The sequence below is a fragment of the Camellia sinensis genome, chromosome 13 (genome assembly GCF_055761805.1).
Source record: "Camellia sinensis isolate YWXY chromosome 13, ASM5576180v1, whole genome shotgun sequence".
Classification (NCBI taxonomy): Eukaryota; Viridiplantae; Streptophyta; class Magnoliopsida; order Ericales; family Theaceae; genus Camellia; species Camellia sinensis.
Window position 1 is genome coordinate 42,718,415 of NC_138973.1, and position 13,424 is coordinate 42,731,838.

Genomic DNA, 13,424 nt, shown 5'->3' on the forward strand with positions numbered 1-13,424 from the left:
AAAATATAATGATTATAAATAAAAAATAATATTTTATTTTATTAACTTTTATAATTAATTTTGTCTTTTTGTGATTATTTAACCCCAAAAAGAATGCCAAACCATGGGTCAATTTATTGTGAAACTAAAATCTCCAACTTTAGCAAATCTGACCACGTTCTAAGCATGATTTTTAGACGGTTTGAATCATAAATTTGAGTAAGAATTTGAAAAAGAAAAAGAAAAATGTAGGCAAATGTAATTGAAATAAGTTGAGAAAGAAAAATCAATTTTCTATTCCTTTCCAAATTTCTATCTAAATTAATGTTCTAAACACAACGTTCCAAAATAGTTCCCACCCAAATAGCACCAGTTTTGTATTCAGCAAGTGACGATGCCAGGAAAACAATGAGGAATAAATAAAGATTGTTTTTAAGTTTCAAATCTCTCCTGATTTCTGAATATCTGGATAATAAATAGATGTCAAGACAATTAAGAAAGCTGATAGAACAGCTGAAATGAAGGTGACAAAAGAGACAACTTCAGAGTGTTCTTTAATTCCACAAGGAATTTCCCACACCACAGCAGTTTGGGATTCATCACTGGTACCAGTCGGCATAAATAAACAACCTTGATCATGTGATTTCCCTTCAATGTTGCAGCGTATGAATATGTCAGGTTTGCCAAATTCAACTCTTGAAAAGCGATGTTCACCTAAAGGCTGCAAAAGGCATGAGTTTTATTAGCAATCTTACAAGGATGCACAAACAAGTGTATTCATCAGCATCACCAACAAAAACAGCTCACAATTGCCATATTGAAAAACTATATGTTTCATCGGTTCAGTTAGGAGTGTTGACCGCAGGCGTTTACTTGGTGTTGAATTTAAAGAATCCCAAATCCAAGACCAAGAGGACAAGGCTAAATATTAATAGAACACTCCATGAGCTCAAAAAATGATTTATGCAAAAAACTTAACTAATTGCTCCAAGCACACAACATGTTCTCCAGAAATAATGTCCTCCGAAGTCAAGATTCAAATGTTACATTCCAAAATTCTTTTTCACTTACCGGATAACGCGCGTGTAATGGAAGCTGAATGTTGATTTCCAGTCCATTGTAATGTCCTGCTAATATATTATGACCAACATCCATGTGAACCTCAACAACAGACCGATTTGAAACTACACAAGGCAACTCCAAATTTGTGTCACCAAAAACAGCTGCGTCTGTAAAAACTGCATCAAAATAGAACAATCTCATAAACCACAGAAATGAACTGTAATTATAACCTTGTTTTTAGTAAAACAATAGTAGTTTACCTCCCCGCTCAAGAAGATGTTGGAGCTCAAATGGATCTGCAAAAATGCCAGAGGGCAGTCTTTCTACAAGTATGATCTTGCACAAGTGTCTAGGTGGCTCAGTTGTGGACTCAGGCTGGATGCTGAGTCTAATGGATGAAGACAGGTGACGGTGAGAACCTTCACCAATTAGATGCCGTTGCGTAACTGACATCCTCAGCACAAGACTGAGTTTATCTTGCAGCTCTCCACATAAGCCAAGGCGTATCTCATTTGTCATGAAATTTTGGAAATCGAAACCGAGCAAGCTATCATGTTTCTCAAAATAAGGTTCTGTAATATATTTCTCTAAACAAGGAAAATCACTTGTAGTTTGAGTTTTGACATCAGAATTTGAGTTACACTTGCCCCGCTGAAAGTTGAGAAATAGACACAGTAGACAAAAGTTTAAGTTAGCTACAAATAGGATGGTCCAAGTAAAGCAACAAAACACCTAAAACAATGTGATATAGGACCATTTTGTATTTCTGAGAACGCTTCTCCGTCTAAATGATAGGTAAAGCATACAGAATAATGTGGAAGTCCATTCAGCATCACAATGACGACTCTAATGGTTGCCCCATATTCATATAAAGCATACAGAATAATGTGGGAGTCCATTCAGCATCACAATGATCTAATGGTTGCCCTATATTCATATCAATGTTACTAAACAATCGAAGACTAGGCAACTATGCTGGGTAGAGAACGTATCAGCCGGGCAATTGCTGCGAAAGGTTTGGTTGCGCATGTATGGTGTTTTTATAGCTCAAGTGCGTAATTTTCTCTACTTTCACATATCAAAAATCTTAATTGGTTCAAACAATCTCCCCCTTTCCATATAATTTCCTTTTTTTTTAATTGAAAAAATACCTCTTTTTCCCACTTTACAATCCTGATATTTCTCTAAAATTGAAATTCAACGCTTTGTTATGCATTTCACAGTGGATGTAGTCATGGTCAGAGCAAGTAGAGGGTTTCAAAGCATTATAATATGCTTCGAACCATTAAATGAGAGCAATATCACGATGGGACAGTTTGCCATAAGCTGTCACGAGGTTGGTGGATCCATGAATAACTGATTCTATAGTAAACTGAAGTAGTTATCAGATGGTACCAGTTCTAATTTCTTACCTAATGATCCAGAAAGTTCCCCTAAAAACTGAAATATTTTCTTCATTTTGCTCTTTTATAATTTTTCTCTTTAAACTTGGTATCAAGGGCAAAGATGTGAATGTAATTACAGAGAATTTTACTATTCATTAGAGATAGTTGGGCTGCATAGGAAGAAGTATCTTGAACAATAACATTATAATACCAGAGCAATAGCAAATAGCAACAGATTTTACAAGAAACCTCCATTATAATACCAGAGCAATAGCAAATAGCAACAGATTTTACAAGAAACCTCCATCATTGATTTCTTTTTTCCTTTTTAAATAACATTTCATAAAATAGAAGCAAGAAGCACCGCGTTTCACTAACCTCAGTTGATGCTAAAAAAGTATGCATGCAAGAGCCAATGCCTGCAAGGAGTGTCAGCTGGATTCCCACTAGCAGGAAAATTTGCAACTGAACAAAATTTTGAACTTCCATATAGTACCTGAAAGAAGGGGGGAAAACAAAAGAGGTGGTGGTTACATGTTTCTGAAATTACTGTTAGGCTGTTAGCAAAGCTCTCTACTGCCCTAATTGATTTCTTTCCAATATTATACTGTCAACTACTTCATTAAACTTATCTATTCCTGGCTGAGAGCACACTGAAAACCATCCAACTTTCTGTAAAGTTGTGCAAAATTCTTTTGATACTATCAAAAGTTGGGTGGAATGTTCTGTATGGTTAGGAGTTAAGCCTCTTATTCAGAAGGCAGTTTTAATGTTTATGTTGTTGATTTCTAAGCTTTCCATGTCTAGGCAAACTAAAAGAGATGGCTAGCTTTGAATCTTAAAGGTTGTGAATAAGCCCATAGAGGCCTCCATAATCGATGTACCATGACTCAAAGCACTTATGGAAACAGGAAATTGATGAAGACCAAATATAGAAACAAAAACTTTGAATCTCTATTTGGAGATAAGGTTTGTGTCCAAAAATTTTAATATTTTGAAGACCACTCCAAGAATATATAAAGATATACTTCGTAATGTTTTTTAAATGATCAATTTAAATATACAAAATATGTTAAAACTAAGTAGAAATGCAGTTTAATAGATATTCTTTCAGTATATGTCCAATTATTAATGGTATCACTGTCTAGGAGTATTTTAATACATTCTAATTGTGTAATCTATACAAGCCTATCTGTATAATACCCTGTTCTAGAGCACGTGGTGTACTATATAACTATTCAATTTTTGCATACTGAAATGATCCATGTTTGAGGTACTAAATTGGTCAATTCCTAACTTAAAAATGTCACAAATGATCCTTCATTTCATTCAACAAAGCTTTAAATCTCAACCACATGGGATTGGCACTCCAATGTCTTTTCTTTTTTTCTTTTCTCAATACAAATGAGGAATAGGCCTCAAAATGTGTGATTTTTGCCAATATTCTGTTATTAGTAGAGAAACCCCCCCTCATAAGTTTCTGTTGTTTCTGCGCTTCTACTAGATCCACCTCCTTAAAAGTCACTCAAAATTTCTAGTGTTCTACATGAATTAATAATTTATTACTGTCATCAAATTCTACTTCACTTTCAACATAAATTGTAAAAAAGTTGATGTCTACTAGACAATTATATATACTTAAAATGCAAGCATTACAAGTATTACAAGATAGCAGAGATATAAGGTCTAGTCATTACCTAGTTACTTGCAGCAGTTAATCCAGTATTCACTAAGGGATCTGACGGTTGATCACCCAATAGATGTCACCTAGTTCACAATAATAATAGAACAATGAGACTTTCTTAGTGATGTGTCCATTACATCATACTGCATTATACTTATTTGCTCCATTTAAGTTTTCGAAACCTTCTCAACATTCCTTCTATTCTTCATTGAGCTCTACAATGGGGTCGATTCTCATCTAGCTGCCTGCAGCATTTAGAATCAAATAATAAACATCATGTCCACTAAAACTGAAAAACTAAAAAAGAAAAAAAAAATAGAGAAGAATTTGCAGTGCAGTAAATGCTGAGAAAGATTTGATCATCAGAATGAGGAACTGCCTAAAAAAATGTTATCTTATAAAGTTCATCAAATCAATCTCTAGATAAACTGGTGTCCATCATTGCATATAAGAAAAAACTCATTTAATCTGCAAGTTAATCAAAGAAATTTCTAATGTCATTTAGCAAAAATGGCTCCAATGGAAAAAGGGTTATGTTAGTTCCATGGGTGGAAGAGTGAGAAGCAAATGTACAATTATGTCAAACCAATTACACTATCTAATACGTTCGAGTGTGTTTTACATGTGCTCGTGTATCTCTATTTAGCATTGAATAACCTGAGGGATGGTTTAAAAATGAGAAAAACCCACAACAGTGAAAATCTAGGTCATCAATAAAGCATTAATCTTGACTTCACATTAACATTTCTATTGAGGAATAACAACCAAATATTACAATTTCAATTGAATTTTCTCTTGAACTTCATTTGGGATTTTTTGAGTTTATACATGAATTGAACATGAACTTATTTGAGAAGTCACTGTAATCCTCCCTCTGCCGTAACCTCTCGTCCCACCCATCTCCTCCTCCTTCTTCTTCTTCTTTTCTATCTCTAGAAACTGCCAAACCCACTCCCACCACCGTAATCCTCCCTCTACAGTGATCTTTCTCAACCCATCGGAGAGGAGTTTCTCGTCGAAGGCAACTGCAGTGGTGAAGCTTCGATTCGAAGCTTGAAATCCTAGATTGGAGCTTCAAATCTAGTTTGCACAATCGGACTCTTGCAAACCCTAGATCTAGATCTGAAAATCGTACGATTTTCTCTCTCTCTCTCTCTCTGCGATGGAGAAAAATAGGCAATGGCAGAGGTGGGGGGCTGGGTTGTTTGCTGGTGGGGGAGGGATGAGGGTTTGCAGAGAGGAAAGTTATCGCTGGCGAGGTAGAAAAGTTATGGGTGTTACGATAGTGGTTAGGTTTCAATGACGGTGGCCGGGAATGCAAGTAGACGACGGAGGCTGGTGATAGGTGGTGGTGCCCAAAAGAGTCTAGGGTTAGAATTATGTCCAAAATGGTAATTTGATAAAGGGATATAAGTGTAATAAAAAAAATTATGGAAATGATATGTACTGAGAAGTTTTGTGATGTGTAAATAGAATTACCCTATAATTTGTAAGCACCCTCAGAGCAGCTTCTCCAAAAGAGCTGAAAATAGCTTTTTTAAAGCTATAATCTGATAGTTTAAGTTCTACCAAAAATAAAATATTTTAACTTAAATTAAGTCAAAAACTGAAATAAGCAGCTTATAAGTTTTAGCAGGCCCACTATTTGCAGCACAAGAATGTCGAAACAAAAACAACAAAACACAACAGAACAGAACCCTAAGTTACGCATACTCAATTCACAAACTTAGTTCAGCATTTCCAAACAAATACACACATATATATATAGCACATCACAATAAAATTTCAGAGAGAGAGAGAGACAGAGAGAGACCTTTAATCGTTTATGGACACGAGAGAGAGAGAGAGAGGCCTCGAGGTCCTTGAGTATCTCCTAATGCATGCGATCGATATGGCGTTTGTTCCGAAATCGGACTTAGGGTTTTCTGACGAAGAGATGTAGATGATGCTACAGCGTTCTTGTTCTTGTTAACATTGGAAGTGCAGATTAGGAGTCTCAGAGATTAGATTAGGGATCGAAATCAACAAACCACTGATTCTATGGAGAAAGAAATTAGGGATTCGATCGATCGAGAGCCATTCTTTAAAGAATGAAAAACCGACTATTGAAGTTAAAAGAATGAAAATAAAATAAAATAACTTGCACTCCTTTGGGAGGAAAGATTAGATTGGATTGGATTTGTGACTATTTTAGTTATAAGAAAGACAAAAATAAGTTTTTTAAGTTTAATAAGAAAAAATATTATATTTAATTTATAATTATTTTATTTTTTCTTTTATAAAAATCATAAAGTCTATTCTAAATGAGATTTTTTAGCCTCAAATTAAAATAATCAAAAAGTTAAAAAGCTAACTCAGCTTCCAAACGAATTCTATATGAGTTGAGTTTATTGGGAACAATTAAGGGTTCATTCAGCACTGACTTTTTTAGTTGGTTTTTTTTACTTTTTTAGCCTGAGACTGTTTTATTTGTTTGGTTTTTTTATTTGGTTTTTTTTGACTTTTTTGCATTGGAAATGATGTTCTCAAAGTGAAATGACAAAATTTCCTCTACTTGGAAATGATACTTTTTTTACTTTTTATTCGTATATGGGTTAGTTTGGTAATTTTGCATTCCAACTCAAGTGTTTTGGCATTTTATGATTTTATAATTTTTTTTTTGTCCATATGTAATTATTTAGCCCCACAACAAATGCCAAACCGGGGCTAAAATTGTAAATAAAAAGTCATTAACCTTTTTGCAATGGGTGATTCTACTTGCACCACAAAACTATCTCCTTACACCCTTAAAATTTGGATTTTTATTTTTTTACAATTTTTATAATACCATTCTTACCCTCATCCCTCCCCTTCACTCTTCTCCTTACACTCAAACCATCCAAACCTTAATTTCTTCATCTCCACTGGATGCAGCACTGTCGTTGTCTGCAACCACCACCGTCGCCGACTACCATGTAAGCCCTCTCGTCGCTATCGCCCTCCATCAGCAACCCAACCCAACCCCACCGTCATCGTGACCCTGTTCGCCATCTCCATTGTCACAACCCAACCCCATCTCTCACCGCTCCATCGTGAATAAAACCATCACCTCATCGCTCAAAGTCCTACCCTCACTTTCGCCATTGTGACCCAGCCTGTCGCCCTTTTCCATCGTTGATAAAGCATGAAGAGAGAGAGATGTGTGTTAAGGGCTCGGCTCGGCTCGTTTAGTAAACGAGCCGAGCTCGAGCTCGATAAGTAAACGAGCCGAGCTCGAGCTCAGCAAAGCTCAGCTCGGCTCGGCTCGGTTCGTTTGCAGCCCTACACACATCATTCTATTATCCTAATTTGATCCCGCTCATGATTTCTCAGATCAAAGTTCATTTGCATAGATCCGTTGATAAGTATTATTAGTTGTATTGTTTATCGGTCCTTGAATTTCTTCAGTTTCCTAATTTTTTGTCAATTCATGTTGTTGACAAGAATGATTTAAACCATTCTATAAAGAAATCATGTTGAATTTGGAACAGTAGACAATTTTATATAAGACCTTATGTTGATAGTGATGATTTTGGATGATTTATGTGTATGTCTTGATTTATTTGTTGAGAGGGTAATTTTTGGGAAAAATTGGACCGAGCTGCGAGTTGGGCTTTGAGGCCCAAAACGCGAAGGACTAAGTAAAAAGGGCGTAATGGATACTCCGGCCCAGGAGAGCAGGGTTACTCCGGCCTTGGAGAGACAAAGTTACTCCGGCCCAAGGAGGTGAAATTACTTCGGCTCACAAATGATAAAGTTACTTCGATTAGAGGATTGTAAATGTACTTCGGTCTGGGAGCAACTTTAAGTTATACCGACCTTAGAGGTATACCAGTTTGGGAGTTATACCGGTCGAGAGTCGTTGGTTCGGTCCAAACACACCATGGGTTGAACAGATGAGAAACCGATATAAGGAAGAGTAAAGGGAAGGGCTGAACTAAGGTTAGTTCGGCCTACTTTACCTCGGTCAAATGGTAGTTCGGCCATGGAGAAAACCATCCCACTTGGTTTAAGCAGTGGGGGAGGGTGTAAAAGGATAAGCATTATCCTTAGGAGTATGAATCCTAGGAGGACTCTGCAAGTAGAAATACAAGTCCTACTAGGATTGTGCCACGGGAAACTTATAAAAGCCCACAAACATCACCTTGGAGGAGGTAATTGAACATAATTCTTTCTGAGAGCATAAAACTTTGTCTATTTGTCAAGCTTACTGACTTAGGCATCGGAGAGGTTTCCGGCACACACCCGCCGGCTAGCTTACGTTTGTGTTTTCAGGTAACAAAGCGACGTCGTACGGAGGAGCGTGAACTTGGTCAACAGGATTATACGAGGAGAATTATTTCCTCCCCGTACAATTGGCGCCGTCTGTGGGAAGAACAGACAAGAACAAAAACCTCTTGACTAAGCTTCTCCTTTTTCTCAAATCAATGGCGCACATTGAAGAACTACCGCAGTCCGCCGTCGACGGACTAACTCCAGACGGAGGCGCAAGGCGCGAAGGATTACCCTCTGTCCCTCCTATGGCAGATCTGGAGCCCCAACAACATAACTCCAGGAGGAGTGGCAGGGGAAGGCGGAATAACAGCCCTCGTCACTCTCAAAGTCCTGACAGGCAAAGAAGGAGGATTGATCCTCAAGCCCTGGAAGATCGCGTGAAGGAACAAGATGAACTAATTCGGAAGATGGCGGCGGACATGGAAGCATTAAAACGCCAGATGAAGACTAAAGAGGTGGCGACAGGAGAGGGGCGCAAGCACAAGACGCGCCTCGCCACTCAGAGAATCGTAGTAGGAATACTACACCCTCCCAAGGAGAGAGCAGAAGCCTCAGGTCAGGCGACACTCATTCCTTATCTTCCAGGACTCGTCACTCCAGGTCTGAGAGGACGAGATCCGAAAGATCATACACTGAAGGAAGCACGTATTGGCCTTCACATTCACACCAAACCAGATCTAGACAAACAGAGCTACCCAGGTCATCCGACTTACGAACCGTTCTCGAAGAAAAAGCACGATGCAAGGAGGATGCCAGGGCAAGGGATCCACACCGAGTTTCGGCCTTACAACGGTTGGCTCCTCGGACGCATAGAAGCGTCGAGGTTGGAATGCCAATACCGCGACCGGCCTACGAACCAACGGACAAGGCATTGGCAAGATTACAGACTTCGCCGTTTGTCCCAGCAATCGAAAACGCGCCCCTACCATCAAGCTTCCTTCAGTCGAAATTCACCACATATGAAGGGAAGACGGACCTGTATTCACACTTGAGCCACTTTCGCCAAGTCATGGCTGTGTACAGGCGAAACGAGGCCTTAATGTGCATACTCTTCCCGTCAAGTCTTGGCGACCTAGGCTTGACTTGGTTCGAAAAGCTCCCAGAGGGCAGCATAGCCTCCTGGGCCCAATTGGCAGAAACGTTCGTAACGAGGTTTCGAACAAACACTAAAACGCCGGTGGAGATAGACCAGTTACTCTCCATCGACATGGGTGAAAAAGAGACCCTCAGATCTTACAATAGTCACTACTGGGAGACATTCAACCAGATTGGAGACTGCCCCACCAATCTAGCCATTGCGCAATATAAAAGAGGCCTTCCAGTAGGGAACAGACTAAGGGATTCGATTACCATGACGCCACCCCTCACCATGGAGGCCCTGATGGAAAGAGTGCATCAGCACATCAGGGTAGAAGAGGATGGCGCACGTGCAAAAGCAAAATCTAGTACAACCACAGTACCAGAAAAGAAGACCTCAGCAAAGGTCAATACAGTAGATCGGCAGAATAAAAACGGGCGTGGCAGACGAGATAACGGAGAAGACCCAGACAAAAGATGGTTGAGAATCCGCACTGCCATAACAACGGTGTTCAAAAAACCAATATATCGGATTCTGAGCGAAATAAAAGACGAGCCTTTTGTCAAGTGGCCAGCCAAGCTAGGGGAAGCTCAGAAAAATTACGATGACAGATCACGGTGCACCTTCCACAAAGAAAAGGGGCACCGAACTGAGAATTGCACGCCACTAAGACAGCACTTGGAAGAATTGGTGGCAGCAGGCCACTTGGACAAATACATTGAAGGAGGGACGCAACCGGCCCCCCAAGATCATAATAACCATCCCAACAGAATGCCAATCGACGCCCCACCACAAGGCATCATCAATGTAATACATGGAGTCTTTGAACCTGAGCGTATATGCGAGCTCAGGGGATCAATAAAGAAGGCTGAGCACTTCAGGGAAGTGTTAAGTGCCCAACCTGCCGCCAAGAAGGGGAAGACAGAGGCAACAAATGTCATGTCCTTTTCGGATAAGGACTTGGATCGAATATACTATCCTCACAATGATGCGCTGGTCGTCACTCTCCGAGTCAAGGATTTTGACGTTAAGCGGATTCTGATTGACCAGGGTAGTTCATGTGAGATCATGTACTACGACACATTCAAGCAACTGAAGCTGCAAGACAAAGACTTGGCGCCTGCAGTTTCTCCCCTGATTGGATTCAACTCCATGCCAGAGTGGCCTGTCGGCAAAATAATCCTTCCAGTCAGAGCAGGGAGTGTAACAAAACAAGTGGAGTTCTGGGTATTGAAGGTCCCCTCCACATACAACATCATCTTGGGCAGAACATGGCTGCATGCCATGCGTTCGGTAGCATCGTCATACCATCAGGTAATGCGGTTTCCCAACGACACCGGCATAATTGAAGAAGTCTATGGCGATCAGATCATGTCAAAACAATGCTTTGCCACAGCGAATGGAAGCCGAGCTGCCAAAGGATACGTTCATTCGGTGGAAGAACCAGAAAGTAATGAACTATTCGCGGACGTCGGCAAAGAGGCTGATCAGAAAGCGGTGGAGGACTTGGTGGAGGTAAAAATAGATGAGAAGAACCCGGATAAGTTCTTCTTGCTTGGCTCATCATTGTCCAGCACTGAGAGATTAGAGGTCTTGGAGTTCTTGACCTCTAATATCGAAGTGTTTGCCTGGACACCCTACGACATGCCAGGAATTGACCCAAACTTCATCAGTCATCAACTCAATGTCCACCCATCCGCCAGACCAGTCATTCAACGCACACGCAGGTCGGCACTCCACCACGTCAAAATAGTGGCAGAAGAGGTAGGCAACCTGCTGAAGGCAGGAGCAATAAGAGAAGTGCACTACCCCAGATGGATCTCTAACACAGTTGTAGTGCCAAAAAAGAATGGTAAATGGCGTGTCTGCGTCGACTACAAAACAGTCAACAAGGCGTGCCCAAAAGATAGCTTTCCTCTACCAAGGATAGATCAACTGGTGGACCTAACGGCAGGGCATAACCGACTTAGCTTTCTGGATGCATACAGAGGCTACCACCAGATCGCCATGCATGAACCAGACCAGGAGGTCACATCCTTCACAACACCAAGGGGGTTATATTGCTACAAGGTCATGCCCTTTGGCCTAAAGAACGCAGGGGCGACATTCCAAAAGATGGTCACCAAGATGTTCGAACCATTGTTAGGCAGAACAATGGAGGCTTACATCGACGACATGGTGGTCAAAAGCAAGAATGAGAATGACCATCTTAAAGACCTAGACGAGATGTTCCGGATCCTGAAGAAACACAAATTGCGCCTCAATGCGTCCAAATGCGCATTCGGAGTTGGATCTGGCAAATTCTTGGGCTTCCTGGTGACCAACCGAGGTATAGAAGCAGACCCCTCTCAGATCAAAGCAATCCAGGAGTTGGAGAGACCAAACTCAGTCAAAGAAGTGCAGCATCTCACTGGTATGGCGGCTGCACTCAACCGGTTCATAAGCAGGTCATCAGACAGACTACGACCATTCTTCCAAGCTTTAAAGTCCAAGTTTGAGTGGGATGAAGAATGCGACCGAGCTCTGGAAAGCTTGAAGGAATACATGTCTTCCCCACCACTACTTGTTACTCCAGTACCCGGTGAAGAACTCTTTTTGTACCTAGCAGTCTCTCAGCACGCAGTCAGCGCAGTGTTGGTTCGTGCAGAAGGAATACAACACTTGCCCATCTTTTACGTCAGCAAGACATTATTGGGAGCCGAAACAAGGTACTTGCCCCTGGAGAAACTGGCATTAGCATTAATGATGGCATCCAGAAAGTTGGCGCACTACTTTCACGCCCACACCATAGTCGTCCTCACAGCCTTTCCATTAAAAGCTCTGTTTGAAAGGGCGAAATTTAGTGGGCGAATTTTGAAGTGGGCAGTAGAGTTGGGACAATTCGACATCAAGTTCCAACCCAAGACCACAATAAAAGCCCAATCTTTGGCAGACTTCGTCGCAGAGTTTACTCCTGGAAGTCATCATATCTGCCCAGTCGACCTGACTGACACAACCGAACTAGGGACAGAAGTTGACGCCGGAATAGCGCAACCCCTAGTAGAAGGTAGTCAATCAAGCACCAGGGCAGACCATACTAAGGACAACAAGAAAGAGACAAACAAAGGCCCACCAGCAGTTCAAACAAAAGACGAAGGGCAGACAGCCAACATGGACCTTGAAGAAAACACCATTCTTGACCTCACGACATCATCTGATCCTTCCACTTGCTGGAAACTATTCGTTGGAGAGATGTGGAAGCTCTTTGTGGATGGAGCATCCAACCGACATGGTGCAGGGCTTGGCATAGTCCTCATCTCTCCAGACGGCCTGGTTATAGAGCAAGCAATCAACCTTGGCTTCCCAGCATCCAACAACGAAGCGGAGTATGAGGCGCTTCTCGCAGGACTCAAGTCAGCACACTTCATGAAGGCAACCGAACTAATGGTATACAGTGACTCTCTGCTGGTGGTAAACCAAATTTCTGGCGAATACGAAGCAAAGGACGACAGAATGGCCAAGTACCAAGAGTTAGTCAGAACAGAGATCAAGAAGTTTGATGTAGTAAGGATAGAACAAATTGGCAGGGAGGAAAACTGCCGAGCGGACGAACTAGCAGGCCTGGCCTCAATGGCAGACACATCAATCCCTCATTCATTACTCATCGACTTCTTACCAAGACCAAGCATAGAAGACCCAGAAGCAGAAGAAGTATGTTGCGCAGAATTAGGCCCTTCTTGGATGGATCCCATCATCCTGTTCCTGAAAGACGGCATCCTACAAGAAGAGAAAAAAGAAGCCAACAAAATAAGGGCAAAGTCGCAGCGATTTTGGCTATCTCCATCTTTGGCATTATACAAGAAGTCATTCTCTGGGCCTTACCTCAAGTGCGTTCATCCCAGCAAAGTAGAAGCATTCTTGTTCGAAATACACGAAGGGGTGTGTGGAAGTCATCAAGGGGGAA

The 13,424-nt window shown here is 41.0% G+C and overlaps 1 protein-coding gene across 3 annotated transcripts; it reads right to left on the minus strand.

The window, feature by feature from the left end:
- Positions 1–408: 408 nt before the first annotated feature.
- On the minus strand, positions 409–6,280 carry LOC114274659 (phosphatidylinositol-glycan biosynthesis class X-like protein). Of its 3 annotated transcripts, none has more exons than XM_028216630.2 (7): positions 5,924–6,280; positions 4,265–4,355; positions 4,124–4,193; positions 2,805–2,922; positions 1,302–1,692; positions 1,051–1,217; positions 409–700 (listed from the first exon to the last, which is right to left on the minus strand). In XM_028216630.2, the coding sequence occupies exons 4-7, from the start codon at positions 2,913–2,915 to the stop codon at positions 419–421; spliced, it is 951 nt and encodes a 316-aa protein (XP_028072431.2). In that variant the 5' UTR covers positions 2,916–2,922; positions 4,124–4,193; positions 4,265–4,355; positions 5,924–6,280; the 3' UTR covers positions 409–418. The 3 variants fall into 3 exon arrangements, with proteins under 3 accessions (XP_028072431.2, XP_028072430.2, XP_028072429.2); XM_028216629.2 differs by having other exon boundaries at positions 4,293–4,355; positions 5,924–6,275; XM_028216628.2 differs by lacking the exon at positions 5,924–6,280 and adding an exon at positions 4,939–5,570 and having other exon boundaries at positions 4,124–4,355.
- Positions 6,281–13,424: the final 7,144 nt, after the last annotated feature.

Excerpts from the sequence above, each read along its gene's own strand:
- LOC114274659 (XM_028216630.2), bottom strand. The coding sequence starts at position 2,915 with ATGGAAGTTCAAAATTTTGTTCAGTTGCAAATTTTCCTGCTAGTGGGA. Across the intron at positions 1,693-2,804 it reads CTTTTTTAGCATCAACTGAG|CGGGGCAAGTGTAACTCAAA; the intron begins GTTAGTGAAACG and ends CTCAACTTTCAG. Across the intron at positions 1,218-1,301 it reads ACATCTTCTTGAGCGGGGAG|TTTTTACAGACGCAGCTGTT; the intron begins GTAAACTACTAT and ends ATTTTGATGCAG.